The sequence below is a fragment of the Rhinopithecus bieti genome, unplaced genomic scaffold (assembly GCF_001698545.2).
Source record: "Rhinopithecus bieti isolate Rb0 unplaced genomic scaffold, ASM169854v2 scaffold_759, whole genome shotgun sequence".
Lineage (NCBI taxonomy): Eukaryota > Metazoa > Chordata > Mammalia > Primates > Cercopithecidae > Rhinopithecus > Rhinopithecus bieti.
This window is the reverse complement of record NW_016803631.1, coordinates 1,487,094-1,506,862: the sequence shown is the minus strand read 5'-3', so window position 1 is coordinate 1,506,862 and position 19,769 is coordinate 1,487,094. Positions and strand designations below refer to the sequence as shown.

The 19,769-nt window shown below is 39.6% G+C and overlaps 1 protein-coding gene across 1 annotated transcript; it reads left to right on the top strand.

Annotated features, from left to right (window-relative positions):
* The first annotated feature begins 4,813 nt into the window (after positions 1-4,813).
* On the top strand, positions 4,814-19,525 carry LOC108541411 (nucleosome assembly protein 1-like 1). Its single transcript, XM_017890963.1, has 4 exons — positions 4,814-4,930; positions 5,109-5,289; positions 6,005-6,108; positions 18,647-19,525. Exons 1-4 carry the CDS (start codon positions 4,814-4,816, stop codon positions 19,523-19,525), a joined length of 1,281 nt encoding a protein of 426 aa, XP_017746452.1.
* Positions 19,526-19,769: the final 244 nt, after the last annotated feature.

The following is a 19,769-nucleotide window of genomic DNA, read 5'->3' as shown; positions in this document are numbered from 1 at the left end:
TGAATGGAAACAAGTTTGGGAAGAACAGTTCATTTTATTTTCTAGCAGTTGGCTTGATGGCTAGATTTCCAGCCAGGACCACAATTGAAAGACTTACATATGCACTTTCTTATTCTCTTTATTCTTGAGTTTAAAAGTAGAAAATAACAATCAAAAAACAAATATAAAAATCCTTAGAATTTAGAAATTGATGTAATTTCACCTTTGTTTTGTTTCCACTAAAGCTACTTTATGTCATCTCTAACAGAGCTGAGCTATCACTTTATTTTTTTTAATATCTAAAAATGAGGAAGATTTCCAGAAAAGAACTGACACTATAATAAATTTACTGTCAATTCTGTTGGTTCTTTCTGCTACAGAAGAAGCAAAATAAACAGTGAACAAGATAAGTACAGGTACTTTTAAAACATCTAATGCCAAAATGGGTTGGGAAGGGGAAAGAGTTATGAAATTTTACTTATTCCTTTGAAGAGCTAAAGGAATGAACCTATTTTGGCATGTCCTCGGGGCAGGAACAAGTACCTTAGCTTCTCTTCAGCAAGAGCTTCATGACCTTCTGAGTATCAGAGGTGGCCTTTCCTATTCTAGTTGCAAAGCAGGTAGGCCTAGTACACAATCCAGTTTCAACAGTCAACCCGTGTTTCCCATAATGCAGAAGTGCATAATCTCCTACCTAATGTAAATAAGTCTGAGAAATTGGTCTGGAAAGAAGGCTGGTGCCAGGTCTGAAAATCCCTTCAATCGTTGAGGCATACAGGATGGTTGTACAGTTTTTTGTTGTTATTAATGTTTTAATTATTTAAAAATTCATTCAATAGGAAATGTATATAGTAAAAAATGAAAACTCCCCAGCCCACCGCTGTCTTACTAGACTGAGGTAATCATTGTTGATAGTTTAATGTGTATCCTCCCAGACCTTTTCTAGGCCTTTAGAAACCACACATACATACTACAGTGCTGTTTACACAAACGGAATCATATCATAGACATTGCCATTTGATTTTGAAATATCTTGGAGAGCTTTCCATTCAGTATATTTAGATCTTAATTTTAAAAAATAAAATAGAATTTTATAGTTGTATAATGGTTTATGTAAAAATTCCTTTATTGACAGGCATTTAGATAGTGTCTAGTTTTCACTATTACATGCTGTAATCAATTACTCATTTTCATTTTCTTCGAGTATTTCTACAGAATAGAATCATAAAAAAGAAATAGCCAAAGGGCATGTCTATTTTAAACTCTGATATATACTGCTAAATAGCTCTTCAAAAAGATTGCTGGATAATTTTAAGCAGAGGAGTAATTTGTAGTATTGATACTGGATTGGTGTTTAAACCTAGAGATTATTAAGGCCATTTCAATAGTCTTGGTAAGTAATTTTATCAAAAGACCTGAGCAAGTCAGTGGGGATGAGAAAGTGGGGACAAATTTAAGAAACTCTGGGGAGGTAAAATTAATGAGATTTGGTGACTGTTTGGGTAGGGCAGTGTCTTGGATGATTTTCAGGTGTCGAGCTGGTTGGTAATTCCATTAACGCCATAACAAATACAGGAGGAGAAGCGGGTTTTCCTCCTGTTCCAGACTCAGTAAATGTCGCCACCATTTTACCTACAAGCTCAAGCCAAAAGTCTCAATAGTTGACTATCCTTTCTGTTTTTTATCCCACATCCAACTTACCAGCAAGTCCTGTTAAACTCAAAATATCATCTGATTTTGAAAGTAGAGGTGACAGGGCTTGCTAATAAATTGAAACTATACTCTAAATCTGACTTCATTGCTCCCACCATCTCCGCCCTACTCCCAGCCATGTGAACTCTCACCTTGACTACTACAGCAACCTCCCAGCTGGCCTCCCTGCTTCCTTGCTTATCCCCCTCTCACACATACATGCATTTTAACCAATTCCCACACACAAAGGGATCTTTTAAATGTAAATTAGATTATCTCACTCCCCTTAAAACCCTTAATTGATTTTTCTTAGAATAACATCCAAACTTACTCTATTCAGTAGGCTTTACATGGTCTGGCCCCTGGCTAACTACATCTACTAGTCTACTCTCTAACCATATTGACATTCTCTGTGTTTCTCAAATATGCCAGCCTTTTTCCTGCCTTAGATCTTTGCCCTAGCGGTATACTTCACTCTTGTCCCTGTTATTTCATTCTCAGCTTCAGTACCTCCTCACAGAAGTCAGTCTTCTTTCTCTAAAGGAATCTCTTCCATTCACTATCATATTTTTGTTTTATTTTCTTTATAGAAAAATTATTTGAAATGAACTTGTTTATTTCTTATTTGATTGTTCATGTCTATCAACCCCTCAAAAGTCTAAGCTCCTTGGGGGCATATAGAATTAATTCTGGCACGTAGTAGGGTCTCAATAAATGTTGAATGGATAGATGGACAGAATTGGCACTAGGGAGAACATAGCCTTTTCTCCACCAGGGCTTATCATTTTGTTCCTGCTTGAATGGCAAGTCAGTTAATTATGTTCATTTGTGGAACATGTTACCTAGGGCTGTGTCTCCAGGACCATCAGTAGGGGATGCTGGGATATAGCTTCTAGGGCATAGCCAATGAGATGTTTAGAGACTTTAGTACCCATTAGCTTTAATGTTTTTAGAAAAGGGAATTAAGTGAGTACTTTGTCTAGGGCTGTGGTGTTCAATAAGGTAGTTGCTAGCATGCACTTGAAACGTATCTAGTCCAAATTGAGGTAGGCTATAAATATATAATATATGCTGAATGTTGAAGACCCAGCATGAGAAGAAAGAATGTAATATATCTTAATTTTTTATATAGAATATGTATTGAAAAGAATAGCATAAATATGTTAAAGAAATACACTTAAAAATAATTTTACCTTTTTTTTTTTTTACTTATTTTAATATGACTGTTCAAACATGTAAGACTACATAAACGGCTCACATTTGTAGCTTAAATTCTATTTCTATTGGACAGCACTGTTCTAGGGCATCTTCTTCGGGTGCTAGAGTTACACAAATAACCTTATGTATTATACTTAATGATTATTTGCATTTTTCCTCACATACAAGTTTTTTACCTGAATCCTGTGCCCACCCTCCTCTCCTCCCCTACCCTCTACCTGAAAGGTAGGTTTTACTTTGTTTGTAGGCTCTTTGTTCTTGGGAACGAATGGATTTTGTTTCTGGTTTATTTTTTTCCCACTGAGGAGGTGGGTTGGGGTGGTTGGGGTAATGTGTTTTGTTTGTTGCTTTTTTCTTGAAGTGGAATAGAATGGAAGGAAACTGTAGTAATGGTGATAAGGAACTGAAATTTTTAATTACTGAGACCAATGGTGTGATATTAACAAAGCTGCTGACTTCTGGGTCACTGAGGAACCTGAGCACCCTGTGAAGCTATGCCAGAGATGGAGGAGCTAAGAGCCAGTCCTAAATCAGAGGAGAGTTGGAAGCCCAGTGTGTTAATCTAGACGCATGTATTAATAGATATTGTATGTTAAATTGCTCATGTGTTTATTATCTATCCTCCCCCGCCCCACTAGAATGTACGCTCCATGAGAGCAGAAGCTTTATCTTTCTTGCTCCCTATAGTATTCTGGCTCAATGCCTGGCACATAGTCATTAATAACTATTTGTTGAATGAATAAACAATTAAGTGGCAAATTCTTCAGGCCATGAGTAAACTATGGACCTTATATAAAGGGCTTCTATTTTCCGTTTCTGTCGTTATTTCTATACCTCATATCTGTGATGCTATTTTGTATTAATTTTTTTGGTCCAGAACTTCCTATTTGGAATGCTTACGGATAGTAAGTGCTGATCTGTGTAGCAAAGGGCATTTTCTCAGCATGTGGTGAAGCCACTTAACCAAAAATACCAAGACTTGCACATTAATTTGTTCACTTAGTCTACCTTAAGATCACTCTTTAAAGAGGACATTTGTAAAGAACAAAGATTGCGCTGTTTGTTTTGTTTTTAAATCTAGGAGTTTTATTTTTTTCATAAAAAATGGTGGTTCTGTGGTTGCCTTCATGATATCAAAGACCCGGGTTGCTTTTATCTTTATGCTTAGCCTGCTTTGGCAAATGCTTGTTGCTTCATAATACCTGATCCATCTTTACCTTCAGGTAGAAGGAAAGGAGGGTATTGGGGGATAAATGTGTATGCCAGCTGAGTCAGTATTCCCCCACTTTTTTGTGTGTGTGGTGAAATTCACTTAACATAAAATTAACCATTTTAAAGTGAACGATTCAGTGGCAATTAGTATATTCATGGTATTGTGTAACCCCCACCTCTATTCAGTTGCAAAACACTTTCATCACTACAAAAGAAAACCCTGTATCTGTAAAACATTTACTCCTCATTCTCCCTTTCCCCGAACCCTTGGCAACCACCAGTCTTCTTTCTGTCTCTGTGGATTTACTTATTATGAATATTCCATATAAATGGGATCATATGGTATGTGATCTTTTATGTCTGGCTTTTTCACTTAACATGTTTTTGAGGTTTTTACATGTTGCAACATGTATCAGTATTTTGTTCCTTTTTATGGCTGAGTGGGTATCCCATTATATTTATATACCACAATTTGTTTATCCATTCAGCTATTGATGAATTTAGGTTGTTTCCATATTTTGGCTATTGTGGATAGTGCCGTTATGAATGTTTTTGTAAGTATTTGTTTGAGTACCTGTTTTCAGTTTTGGGGAGTATGTACCTAGGAACTGTTGGGTCATATGTTCTATGTTTCTGTGCTATTTCATTTTAAAGTAATACTTCTTCCTGTACTCTGCAATAATTACTGTTATCCAATGGGAAGTAGTACAAGATGACTCTTGTGGATGTGGAAGTCAACACAGAATACCAGAACTCTAGGGTCTGTGACCAGAGAAGATTTCCTGGCAATAACTACAGAGAAGAGATTACTAGGAAATATGCATATGAGGTAAGAATTCAGGAATTCCAGGCCCCAACCCTCCACCCCCGGGAAGGAATTAGGTTCTCTAAGTCACCCTTTACATTTTTCCTGGGATTCAGTCTCTTAGTTAAACGATGGATTCATCCTAGACTTCTAGCACCTTAATCTGGAACTGTGACCTGTATGCTCCAATTCTCTGTCATAGTCAAGCCTTCAAGTACAGGATCAGTGGTGGGCTAATAGCTTCATTTGGTTAAGCATGGAGGTGAGGCCCTTCTATTTGAACGTGCTTGGAGCTGTACCAATATCAGGGGTAGTAGTGATGGCAGTTGTTAGCATCCAGAGGATGGATCCAGAGCAAAATTGCCTCTCACAGTATTTACGCAGTATGGAGTCAGCGTTAATCAGCCTTATTCTACCAGCTTCAAAAATTGGAGGCTGGCAGCTTTTCATTTCAGGGTAGTGACCTACCTGGGAGGTCTAAAGAATGGTTCTGACAATGTTCCAAGAGAATCTTTTCCTGCTGCTGTGTGCTTGTGTGCAGGTATTATGTGTATGTAGGAGGGTGGAAAAAAGGCAAGACAGGGTGGGCCTTTATGTTTAGTGTGTGGGTGGGGAGGACCTACCGTGTGGTGTATGTCAGTCACATTTCACATTTCTGACAGTCTGTAACTTCTAGTAAATTTAGTGATAATTTCTTTGCTGCTTTTTTCACTGAGACGCATTAAGCTATAAAATTATCACAATGTTATGGGCATCTCTGTCCATGTTTCCAGCATCATTTAGGCGTCTGGCTGCTTCCTACTGTTGCAGCCTTCTTACCTCTCTCACCTCCTCCCCTGCCCTACCAACAGTTGGGAACAAAACACTCCCCAAGCAGAGAACGAACTGAAAGAATGTGACAGTGGCTGCTTCTCCTTCCTTAGCTACTAGTTCTCAAGAAGCATTTTGGGCCACTCTGGAAATTCTTAACTATGTCCTTGCTGCCCTCCCCCTATTTGACTCATAGACGTCTTTCCACACCACCTCCCCATCCCCCAAAATGCACTTGGTAAGTCCGTTTCTAAACTTGCCTTTCTCCTTGAGTGATACTCTCCCTAGGCTACGCCTTGGATCCTCCCTTGATTTTCTTCCCTCCTCTGTCCTGCGTCTTCTTCTCCGCAGTCATCACTTCTGGAACAAGCCTCTTAAACCCACTTCCAATGGTGAGCATGAGTGGTTTTCATGTGCTTCCCTGCAGTTTTTATTCCTTCCCCACTCTCCATCCATGTGATTCAGCTGGGATTGACACCCATCATAGTGACTGGATATGGGCTCCAGGACAATCAAGTTACCTAAGGGTTTTTGTTGAAATGGAAAAAAAAAAAAAAAAAAAAAAAAAAGTCACTCTTTTTTTCTGCAAGGATTACTAAGACAGAGACTAGAGGTGGGGAGAGACAGATTTCCAATCATGACACTTGAACTCCTAAATTCTGCCACGCTTGTAGCCATTCTTACCCTTACAATGATTTCCTGTTGTGTGAATCAATACATTTTATTTTATTCTTGGGCCAATTTGAGATGGGTTTTTAATCCCTTGCAATTAAAAGAACTGACCAAGACAAGGCCTGTCAGCCTACTGTTATCTCCACTTCTGCAGTTCCCTCTGGGCCCGTATTCAATTGGATATAGCATCTTGCCCATATCCTTAACCTTCTCAACCCCTGCCACTGACTCACTTCAGCATTAAAATTCTGTACATACACTAGGGCTTTTTAGTCTATCAAGAGGCTTTCCTGTCTAATTCGATCTTTACATAAAGCTTTGAGGAAGATAGAGGAGGAATTTTTATCCCTTCTGCTAAGGAAACAAGTTGAAAGAAGTTTATGCCGATTTACCCGTTTCAAGCTATTCGTAGTCACTGCTGGGACTCAAACCTGATTTTCTTAACTGCAGATCTAGAGTTTCTCTTCTTTTCTTTCCCTTTCCTTTCTTTTTCTTCTCTCTCGTTTCTTTTTTGTTTATTTGAGATGGGGCCAGGTTGGCCTTGAACTCCTGGCCTCAGGCAATCCTCCACAGTGCTAGGATTATAGGCCTGAGCTATTGGACCTGGTCTTAGAGCCATTGTACCTGGTCTTCGAGTTCTTTCTTTTATAAATTGTGTTGCCTCCCCTGGGTAGAAACATGGCTCTAATGTAAACACACTGCCTTCTCCCATGGAAACCTTTTTTTAACACCTGTAAGGCCCTGTGGGACAGAAGGCCTTTGTTTCACTATCTTTCAGATTGCTGTCCTCCATTTTTCATTATTTGGATAACATTTCATCTTTGTGTACCATCTACCACAGTCTTTGTTTCTGTTACAGGTTCCTTCTCAAGGACTTATTCTAGTTTAAAAATATGACTTTTGCCCAAATTTGATTTGGGTCCTACTGCACATTGGAGAACCCCTTGACTTCTTCCATCCTTCAACAACCCAAGACCTCCCACAAAGCCCGTCAAATCATTCATCATTTCTACTCTTCCTGATCTGCTTATGATCCCACTCCTGGGCTGGGAAGTGCAACAGCAAAGAGACTAACGCATGCACTATTGGCCTTGCTGCCTATTTTCATCTGGGCCCTTTCTGCTGTGCAGATCTCTAGGTGGCTACATTCCTATAGTGGCTGCTTCTCAACCTTTGCCAGTCTATTCATGGTCTTGCTTTCTCTATTTGATGTCTGATACCAGTTTGCCTTCATAGAACTTCTATAATAAACATTATTGTTTGCCTGCTTAGCATCTATTGCTTCCTTCCTTATAATATCTGATTTTTACTAAGGGATCCCCTTATCAAGGAAGTACATGTGTTTTAAGAGAAGCTAACTCTATACTCATATCCACAGTTGGTCCTGATTGAACCAAGGATAATTACAGTAGTAATTGGGGCTGTTTATAAATATTCTGGTTCTCCTTGGGACATAGTAGAATTCTATTTCCCAGCTTGTTGAAGTTAGGAGTGACTATATGACTTGCTTTGGTCAGTAAAATGCGAATAGGAATGATACATGTCACTTCTAGGCAAATGCCTTTAAAAGCCAGCGTGTGATTCACCAGACCCCCTTCCCTCTGCTGCAACGATTGCTAAAGCCTGTGTCAAGGTGAAGCCTCCATTAGCCTCCGTCTTAGGGTGACTATTATGGTAGAGCGCCCCCTGCTGACACACACTGGCATGTAGTGAGAGCAATAAAATTTTAGCTGTATTAAATAGACACTGAGATTTGGGGGTTGACTGCCATTGCAGTTTAAGCCCTAACCAAAATAGTAATCACATCCTCTAACCTGTACCTGGGTCAGGAACCTAGCCTAAGCCAAGGAATAGGTTGAAAAAAAGCTTGTGACTCAGTTGGTACACTGACATGAGAAGGGAGATTTGCTGGGGCTTTGATGAAAGAAGTAAGTTACTTTTAAGAAAGCCATCAGAAGAGATGAATCCTCTCTTTCTCTGGATGTTGTGTGTAAACGTGAAGCCTGGAATTATTATAGTCATCTTGCTACCTGCCTAAGGATAAAGCCAATGCAGGGGGAGAGCAGTACTAAAAGAATCACAGAGAAACGAAGCCAAAGCCCTCATTGAATCATAACCGATCATTACTCTACTTCTGGACTTTTTCATTTAGGAAAACCAATAAATTTCCTTTACTGTTTAAGTCTTTTGAGTTTTCTGTTACCTGTCTCCAAAAGCATCTTAACAGTTGCAACTTCTTTCTCAGTTCTTATTTCCACTTCCCACTCTTCCATTCAGTCTAAAAGAAATAATAACTAATAATGGCATTTGTTTAGAGAAGACTTACTGTGTAGCTGACACTATACTAAGTGCTTTTCAGAAGGAGATTATCATTCCATTTCAGAGTAGCAAAATGTGTGAGCTCCTTGAGAGCAAGATATATGTATTTTTAAATTTGTAGTTTTTGTAGAGATGAGGTGTTGCTAGGGCTGGTCTCAAACTCCTGGCCTCAAGCAGTCCTCCCACCTCAGCCTCCCAAAGTGTTGGGATTACAAGCATGAGCCACCATGCCCTACTTGTAAGAATCTTTTCTTATTTGTACATATTTGTTTTCACTGCAATTATGATATAGTACAAAGCCAGTACTGAGCAAATATTAACTGAACAAATATAAGTTGACCTTCATCCTTAAAGGGGTTACAGTATTGTTGTATATTCAAGTGTTAGAAACCTGAATGATTCAAGACCAATACAAGACAGTATGTACTGTTACTAAATTGAAGATCCAAAGGGCATGGTACTAGCAGTAAAGGCTATGAAAGATATTGTTATTATCATGATTGCCTGAAGGTTGGGAGGAAAAGCTTTCTGGAAAAGGTCAAATTTGATCAAAAAAGAAGGATCAGAATTGAATAGTACAGCTGATTGGGGGAGTGTATATCACCTAAAATCAGGGCAATAACAGAAGCAATAAATAGCATGGTGTCAAAAAGGAACTGGGTGCATTGAAGAGCATGCAGTATATCCAACTGAAGTGCTCAATGTTAGACCTTTTATTTCATTTTTCTAATCACAATAGACAATAGAAAGCCATTTGCCTTTGAATTGCTTGAGGTAGACTTGATATAAAAGAGGTACTGTGGCCACTACTCTGACTATATACTCAAACCTCTTGCACACAGTAGTTAATGATGTTTGTAAACTTGCAAATGCATCCATCCATGTACTGTTTCTCCCCAGAGAGAGCAGAAGTTTCCAAGGGCTTTTGTGCCAAGCATTCTGCTTCTTTCCTGTCTCTCTTAACTCAATGCTGGTGCACAGTAGGCCCTCAGTTAAGTACTGACTAAATTGATTCAAATTGTCTGGTTTGGGGAAAGAAGTTACGTGCCTAGTGAGCCTGGTTTCTCAGCACATTAACACTTCATCAAACCTCTGTCAGATCAGATTCTCAATAGGATATCTTAAATACATGCTATTAAAATACCTAAGTAGAAGTTCCATCTGTTTGAATAGACTGAGCCTGATGAATCAGCCAGAGAGGTGGGAGGCTGATGCAGCCAGACATGAACCCATCGGGTGGGGAACAGGCAGCTAGCTCTCCCTCCTTTTGCTACCCTGGTAGTGCTCACACTAGAATGTACAGATTTATAAAGACAAAACATGATCAACCAGTTAGCAAAACACAAAGACTGGAGCAAGCTGTAGGGCATTGTTTGTGGGCTCGTTAACAGAGGTCCGGCTGGAACCCCTCATCCCAGTTGTAGATCACGCTGAAGCCCTTGTTAGAGTAGGAGAAAGAGGAGCCCTGGGACCTGCCCTTTTCACAAATCCTGGGCCACTGGAGTCTAGATTTTGTTTTCATGCCATTGTAAAAAAATGTTTAAAAGACACACACACAAAAAACAGGACTTATTTTGAAAACTGTCACCAGTGAAGTCACCAAGGACTTAAAGACAAAAATACAAAGATGGAAAAATGTCGAGGAAGCTGCATCCTTTTATATTTGCCCAGCAAAATTTTGGACAAACATCCATCCTTAATGAGATGTCATCAAGCCCAAATTTCCAAATAGTCTTGGCTGCCGGAATTCTAGTTGCAATCAACTTCTCCCCTTTCCCATTTTCCCTTAAATACCCTGGTTGTGGGTTGCATTTTTTGATGCTGTGATTAAAGAAGGAAAATGATTTCAGGGTGACTCTTCACATTGAAATACATGTTTCAAAATGTTGTTTTCTAAACTTTGCTCCAATTGGTAGCACTTAGTACACAAGGCCTTGCACACAATAGGTGCTCAGTAAATAATTTGTTGAATTAAATTGAATCAGACTTTCATTTTTTCTAAACTAAGAAAAAAATTGAGTGTGTTTTCTTATTACCACCACTGTCTGATTTCTCTTCTGCTGTGCTGTCAACTTGCCTTCCGTATCTGTAGCCTTAACCCAGCCCCCAACACAAATACATGCAAACACAGTCCCATGCTATCCCATTCAGGTGTTTCTGTTGCTCCTTTACGGGTCTGCTTATGGTATCTACTTTGTTAAATGAGAAGGTAAGTGAAAAGAATAATGTCTAAGAGTCAAAAGACCTGGATTCTCATACTACTTATGTCATTTACTTTGGATCTATTAGGTAAGTGACTATATGCTCAGATTCCTCATCTCTGAAATAATAATAAAAATATTGACCTACCTCCCAGGATTGTTGTGAATATCAAATGAGCTAATATATGTGAAAACCCTTTGAGAACAGAAAAGGCTTTTAAAAGAACTATTCTTATAAGAACCTCACCCCAGTTCATGCACCTGATAAAGCACACCAGCATCAAGAAGGTCTTCCATACTGTGTTTTCCTGGGAAATGGGTTCCTTCTCACCTCCTTTCTCCAGGAGATGCTTACTGGCTGACTTCCTGGGACACATTTACTCCGATGAATACACTGAGGTCCAGGGTTGGGCCCTCAGCTTTGCAGCATCAGAAACTGGATCTTGGCAGAGCCTCTGAGTTCATCAGACTCAGAGATGCTGACTCATACTAATCCACAAGACTGGTACATAACCAGAATGCCAGTTTATTAATTTACAGTGGGAAACATTTGACCTGATCTGCCCCTTTTCTCCCTATAGGCCAGTTGCATGGGAAGAGAGATCATCTGAAAGTTGCTCAATGAACAAGGAACTTTGACAAAGGGAGTTACATTATTCAATGTTTGATAACATAGGGCTCTGCTCAATTGAAGCCTCTGTCTCCTCAACAGGAATCTGCTCCAGATGATCTAGATGTGTCAGGCACTTTGGCGGAAGCCCCCATTCCTGAACCATGCACACAAGAGCCGGTGTACCACGTGTGCCCTTTTCCCCACATTCTCTCTGTTAACCAACACATTGCTCTTTATATATATTAATCCTTTTGAGACTTCTTGCAGTGCAACTGTGGTTCCCAAAGCCGGTCTGCTGACTAGAAAGAAGCTGGTTGACACAAAAGCACCTGGGGTACATGTAAAGAAATAATGGGCTTGTATAGCTCTATTGGAAATTCTAATAATTAGGTCTGTGGAGGGGTCAAGGAATCTGAACGTTTACAGGCACCCCAAGTGACTCTGATCATCAGCCAGGTTGGGGAACCACTGATATAAAAGTCTTATTTGGTTAAGAATCTATTCTACCACTTTAAGATGACTTTGCATATTCTGATCAGATCCATTACAGACCGATTGTATAGATAAACTCTCAGAACAATACATGACTTCCTAGTTCTCAAAGGCCAATTGCTGTTGTATCCTTGAGCTTGCTTCCTTCATTCTTTCTTTCCTTCCCTCTTTCCTTCTTTTCCTTCCTCCCCCCACCCCCTCCCTTACATAAATATTTATAAATACATAATGCATAAGGAAGCTTACCAAGAGGAGGTTGTAGCAGTTGACACTCCAAGAGCCAAAACCCAAAGCTGCTTTCAGGTGATAATAGACTTGGAGGATTAGGATATATAAGCTTGGTGCACAGACAGCTCTAAAGCCAGCCAGTAATACCAAGGCCTGACATTGAACAACCTGGAGATAATTTCTCTGTGGTAAGCAACCCTGGGCCTTGGCATACTTCCTGAGCTGATGTCCTGTAGGAAACAACATTATGCTCCCAAGTGACCTTGAGGGAAACTCCAAGAACCATGTTCCCATCCCACTCATGACAAAGCAGACAGCGGTCTTTCAAATATGGCTCCCATGTCACTAGCACCTGGCAGTGCCTTGCTTCCAGCAGAGCACCAAAATCAGGACAGCAAAGTGAGAATCAAATCTAAGGAGGGGTGCCAATGTGTGATGGGCATCTCTTTATACCAGGCTCTGTGTTCCCATACTATATATCCTATGCACCACAAAAATCACTGAAACAGGTTTCGATATCTCCTTTTTCCAGATGAAGAAATTGAGGCTCAAAGGGATGAAGTAACTTGCTAAATAAAGGTCATGCAAGCAGTTAAGTGGTGGAATTGGGATTTGAATCCAAGCTCACTCCATTACAAATTCTATGTTCTTTCCATAATCCCATGCTGCTTAGTAAACAGGGAGGTTGGAAGTGGGAGTTTTGAACATAAGCTTCATTTGCTATGCATACGTATTTATAGATAATTTTTATAATTTCTCTATACAGAATGACATAAATACATATTTTTTTCAAATATTCCATAACAACTATCACATTCCCACATATAAAATATACTAACATCTAAATCTGCATTTGGTTAATCCTGATTCTTTTCTCAGGGGGAAAAGGGTGGCTAAAATTAGGGATAGGACTGGGAGTCAGGATACCTAGTTTATAGTCCTGGCTCTGCCTTCCACTCACTGGGTACATTGGGAAATTCCTTTTTTCTTCCTGAGCCTAATTTTCATCATCTGTCAAAGGAAGAGTTGGATTAGATCTTTTACATGCTAGGATTCTAAAAATCTAGTAACACTGTTGTTACCATGTTTCTTAATCGTTTTAGATCAAAGCACAGAAATTGAACAGTAGAAAAAGAAAGCTGAACACATGTATTAGAAGCCTATTTAATAATAACTAATTTTATTGAACACTGTTTGTATGCCAGGGACTGTACTAACTAGTTTGTATTACTTATTTTGATTACTTCTTATCACATCAACTCTATTGTTATTTATCCATCTCTTAGGAATAGAGAGGTAAATAATTTGCCTAAGATCACATGGCTGATAAGTGGAGAAGGCAATGCTGAAATCCAGACCCAAGCCTAGGGCTAGCTCCTAAATATAGTCCTAGCCTCCACTCTTGCTTTACAGCTCCCACTGTGATGACTGTGTAGGACATTTATTAAAGTTGCATTTGAGATTATCTGATCTTGGGACATGAGGAAAAAGGAGGTCACATATTGCCCATGTAAGGGAATTTTCTAGAGATTATTGCTATGATTATCTCCCTTAGGAAAGGGAGCTGTAAAAGTTATATAGAATATGTTCAGGTTCAGAGAATCAGCTGCATCAGAGAAAACATTATACTGGTCAGCAGGCCCTAGACATAAAATTACTTCTATTCCTTAATATTATTAGTAAGCTTTGTTTTCCTAACACCAAGGTCATAAAAGTTAGGCCCCAGTTTCTCTGCCTAGGTCTAAGTAGGAGGAAATAAATCAAGAAGGAGAAGAACTTTTCTTGCTCTGACTGATCTGTGGAGGTGAAGGCAAGTGGGAGGAAGAAATAGTTGCTGGCGGGTAGATAAAGAACTATCAAAAGGCTGAGTCCTATACAGATGGGGATGCTGTATTTGATATCCACCCTATTCAAATGATGCCTTGATATCTACCTATTGCCTCTGCTCTCCCTGGACAGGGAAGTTGGGTGGCAAGGCTGAGCCATGGTCTAGGACGAACTATAAAAACATTATGAACCATTTCCATCCCCAAAGGATAATACCTGGACAAAACTACAAGAATGTCCAATCTTGGGAGCAGGAATGGAATAGAGAGAGAGCTACCAGCAATGTCACTACTTCTTTCTGTTTTCTTCCTTGCTCACTACCCACATTAAGTAGGACTCTTTTTCTTTTTTGTGTGCTTTGTATTACATGTCATGCAGGTGGGTTGGAGAGAAGTGAAAAAGGCTGTCTATAAATTGCTGTAGCTAATTTAGAAGTCATTTTGCGTCGTGTACCCAAGCCTACACTTTCAATAATGTCAGGAAAGTTTGCTTTACTTTTGCAATGCATCGATAGGTTAAATGGCATTTTTATTAAACCTACAGGTGACACAAAGCTGGAAAGTATACTTATAGCTACAGAGCTAAATCAGAATTCAAAATTGTCTAGACAGTCTGGAGTTTCTTGTCTAACTCAATAAGATGGAATATATCAGAAATAATTGCAGAATTCTATATTTAGGGTAAAAAGAAAACCATCATATAAGTTCAGGATGGAGATTATTACCCAAACAGCATTTGTTCATATGAAAGGACTGGGGACTTTATTCACAAGTTGAATATTTTCCAACATTATGATGTGTCTGCTGGAAAAAAACAATTCAATCTTTGACTGCATGAAGGGAAGTGAAGGAGAGATTATAGGAAGCCCTGGTCCTAGTGCAGCGGGCTGTGGTCAGACCACACTGAAGTACTAGGTTCTGTGGTAGGTACCACAATTCTTGGGGGATTTTGACCAACTAGAAGAAAAGTAATGGGTTGGTAAGGGGCAGGAAATCAGGAATAGTTGATATAAATTATCACATCTAGCATAGAGAAGAAAAAAAAAGTCAACCAAAGGAATACTATATCCTTGTCTGCAAATATTTAAAAGGCTCCTTGTGTGACAGGCAGAATAAATTTGTTCTGCCCTGTCAAGATGTAGAGCTAGATTAAAGAGCAGAAGTTAAAGAAGGTAGATTTCAGTACAACATAAGAGCTCTTCAATACCTGAGCTGTTGTCCTAAAGAAAGAGAGAGCTCCTAGCATCTAGAGGTACTACAGCTGTGGCTACCTTAAAGGAGACCTTTACACTGGGCAGAGGTGAAGTGCGAAGAAGACACCATTGTCTGTTTTGCCAGGACTGGATTCATTGCTCTTATGTCACCTGATATTTCGTATATATTCTTGGGCTTCAACTTGGAAGCCATCAATTTTGGCTGAAGAACCAGGCCCATGACTTTCTGAGCAGGGACTACCACTTCGGAATGCCTGAGCTTATAATATAGCCCCTTCCTTAGGAATTCTCTAAACAGTGAAACTCACTCTCTTGTACTTATCCATTTGCCTAATAACAGAATGGCTCACTTTGCTTCTTGAGCATATATTAGGCACTTATTTTTTTTTAATTTTTATTTATTTTTTTGAGACGGAGTTTCACTCACTCTGTCACCTAGGCTGGAGTGCCATGAGTGGTGCGATCTTGGCTCACTGCAACATTTGCCTACCAGGTTCAAGCAATTCTCCTGCCTCAGCCTCCTGAGTAGCTGGGATTACAGGCATACACCACTACGCGCAGCTAATTTTTGTATTCTTAGAAGAGGCAGGGTTTCACCATGTTGGCCAGGCTGGTCTCGAACTCCTGACCCCAAATGATTCGCCCTCCTTGGCTGGGATTACAGGCATGTAATCCCAAAGTGCTGGGATTACAGGCATGAGCCACCATGACTGGCCACATATTGTTTCTGCTATAGAAATATTTTATTACTCCATATATTGCACTTTTATTTCTTTGAATTTCATTTGTTAATATTTAGACACTTTTTTCTGCTTTTAAACACAATGAACAGACCTTTGATAATATAATGATTTTAATAATAATTAGAATTGTTACATGAAAAGAAATGAAAGTTTCTGCTCAGAGGCTTGGCTGTACTGTTAACAATAGTGCCAGGAAGCCAAGTGCGGTGGCTCACGCCTGTAATCCCAGCACTTTGGGAGGTCAAGGCAGGCAGATTATGAGGTCAGGAGTTCGAGACCAGCCTGCCCAGCATGGTGAAACCCTGTCTCTACTAAAATTCCAAAAAAAAAAAAATTAGCTGGGCATGGTGGCGTGTGCCTGTAGTCCCAGCTACTTGGGAGACTGAGACAGGAGAATGGCTTGAACCCGGGAGGCAGAGGTTGCGGTAAGCTGAGATCACACCACTGCACTCCAGTCTGGTGACAGAGCGAGACTCCATCTCAAAAAAACAAAACAAAACAAAACAAAAAACAAACAATAATGCCAGGAAACTTCACCCTGCAAGGTACATCTAGTCAGCCCCTAAGAGAGTTGCTATCATGCTCCAACCCATCTTTATCCTACTAGGAAAGGCAGGTAGTCTCATTCTTAAAATCCATCATCCAAGAGCTTAGGAGAAATAAAATCTAAATTTCTTTTCAGGAGATGTAAGAGCCTGGAAAAACTGGTCCTTTGGTTTTTCACACACTACTCAACACAACACTTCTGACACTGGATGTGTGAATTCTTTTCCCCATACACCAAATAATTTTCCACTGGACATCGGGGGGTGTCCTATAATTCAGTTCTGACACATCTACCTAGAGTAGATCTCACAGGTTGAGGGCGCAGCCTCTCAAGACTCCCTCTCACTTTAGATGCCAACTGCAAGTCCCAGGTTGCAGCCTGTACTCCTGACTGACTGGCTATAAATTGGGGTTCTCATGACCCCCCTCCTTAGGTTTTATTAATTTGCTAAAGTGGCTCACAGAATTCAGGGAAACATATTTACTCATTTATCGTAAAGGGTTTTATAAAGGATACAGAAGAACAGTCAGATGGAGAGATGCCTAGGGCAAGGCATGTGGGAAGGGGTGCACTGTTCCAGGCACCTTTATGTGGTCAGCTCTCTAGTGGCTCCCTGAACCCACTTCTCCTGGGTTTTTAATGGAGGCTTCATTACATAGGCATGATTGATGATATCACTGGCCATTGGTGTTTGACTCAACTGTTAGCCCCCTCCCCTCCTGGGAGGTCGAATGGTGGAACTTAATGTTTCAACCCTCTAATTAGAGGATTGGTTCCCCTGGCAAACCAATAGAGATGGGGTTTTGCCATGCTGCCCAGGCTGGTCTCAAACTCCTGAGCTCAAGCCATCCTTCAGCCCCAGCTTCCCAAAGTGCTGGGATTATAGGCATGAGCCACTGTGCTCGGCCATGTTCTCATTTTTATAACAGTCCAATTCCCTAAGATAAACCCATGATTAAGTTTCTAGTTTCAATATCTTACAACCAAATAAATGTAGTAGTTTAGAGTTCTGACTTTAATGTCAGACCAGAGCTCATATACAGAGTACCCACTGAGAAGTTACTTACTTTAGCTTCCTTATATGTAAATTCACAGATTTGTAAAGAGGATTAAGTGAGATAAAATATGTAATGTGCTTAGCACAGTGCCTGGCCCAGAGTCAGTGCACAGGAAATGTTAGAGCTCGTTAATATGTATTATAATCAAATAAAATATGAGGAGACTGAAAAAGAATAAAATCACCCATAGTTCCACCACCTAAACTGATTTTGAACCATTTTCTTTTTGTCTTTTATCTGTGTATAAGAGAAAGAAATGTTATATATGATTCTGAGAGGCAGTCCTGGTAGCTAGAATGCCCTTTGTTTGCCAAGTCATCATAGGTGGTGGGGATAAAATCTGGAGGTGGAAGCTGGGGTGTGTAAGTGCAGAACTTCTCTGCATAATGAAGGGAAAAGGCAAATGAGATTCCCTAAGGGAGAAATAGTTTAATCCCTGGGTTAGATCTTTTAAGCACTCCCTAAAGACAGAGAAGGAAGCCATTAAATGTTCTGAGTCTTAGAACTACCCCTGTTAGACTAGATCACCGTTGTGATATCTTTTATACCAGTTCCCAATTTGCTGAGAGTACTAAGTCCCTGAGAACTGAGCCTGAGACACTTGTGCCGAGAGCCCTTTATCAATCCTTCTATCTCCTTCAAGTCATTCTTTTCTGACCCATTCCTCCTAGGGTGGTCTCTTCCATGTTTCCCTATCTCAGGTCAGACTCTTTTGAAAGTGGGCGTACACATGACCATCTTAAATCACATGAGTCAGTAGTTCTGCGGATACCTTATTAGTAGGGAATCTGGATCAGGAAGATTGCTTTCCTATGGGCTTGGGTAAAAGCCACTAGAACCCAAGGAGACAATACTTGTCCAAACTGATTTACAAACAAAAGCTAATGTTACTGAGTGGTAACCCAGGGAAAAAATTTATTTACTAGTAAAATCTAGGAGCCAATATTTTAATTTAATAATTTACTTTTCTTTGTTTATTTCTATTCACAAGTTGAATATTTTAGATTGGTTTGAAAGTTATCAATTCTCTATGCTGTTCTCTCTCAGCCTCTATTTCTATTTGATAAGCGATTTGAGATTATTAATGCAATTTTTGAACCTACGGAAGAAGAATGTGAATGGAAACCAGATGAAGAAGACAAGATTTTGGAGCAGTTGAAAGAAAAGGCCAAGATTGAAGAAGAGAAGAAGGATGAAGAAAAAGAAGAGCCCACAGGAATTCCTGAATTTTGGTTAACTATTTTTAAGAATGTTGACTTGCTCAGTGATATGCTTCAGGAACATGATGAACCTATTCTGAAGCACTTGAAATATATTAAAGTGAAGTTCTTGGATGCTGGCCAGCCTATGAGTTTTGTCTTAGAATTTCACTTTGAACCCAGTGAATATTTTACAGATGAAGTGCTAACAAAGACATATAGGATGAGGTCAGAACTAGATGATTCTGATCCCTTTTCTTTTGATGGAACAGAAATTATGGGTTGTACAGGGTGCCAGATAGATCAGAAAAAAGGAAGGAATGTCACTTTGAGAACCATTAAGAAGAAGCAGAAACACAAGGGACATGGGACAGATTGTACTGTGACTAAAACAGTTTCCAATGACTCTTGCTTTAATTTTTTTGCCCCTCCTGAAGTTCCTGAGAGTGGAGATCTGGATGATGCTGCTGAAGCTATCCATACTGCGGACTTCGAAATCAGTCACTTTTTACCTGTGCGCATAATCCCAAGATCAGTGTTATATTTTACTGGAGAAGTTATTGAAGATGATGATGATGATTATGATGAAGAAGGCAAACAAGCAGATGAAGAAGGGGAAAAAGAAGGAGATGAGGAAAATAATCCAGACTATGAACCAAAGAAAGATCAAAACCCAGCAGAGTGCAAGCAGCAGTGAAACAGGAGGTATGTGGCCTTGAGGATAACCTGCACTGTAATAGCCTAAACACAACTTTTATTTACTTACAGCCTTACGTTTTTGTATTTTCTTGGTAGACTAGGTAATTTTTTTTAAAGGACAGGAAACTGATATTTTAAAGACCAATTTGTCCTACGTAGCATTTTAACTAGTTTTTCTGTCAGATATGTTGAATGTACAAATTCTGTCACGCATGTTCATTCATTGCTACGTAATTTGGTTC

Coding starts and splice junctions, on each gene's coding strand:
- LOC108541411 (XM_017890963.1), top strand. CDS start 4,814: ATGACTCTTGTGGATGTGGAAGTCAACACAGAATACCAGAACTCTAGG. Junction 4,931..5,108: donor CTAGGAAATATGCATATGAG/GTAAGAATTCAG, acceptor TCTCTGTCATAG/TCAAGCCTTCAAGTACAGGA. Junction 6,109..18,646: donor TCTTAAACCCACTTCCAATG/GTGAGCATGAGT, acceptor TTGGTTTGAAAG/TTATCAATTCTCTATGCTGT.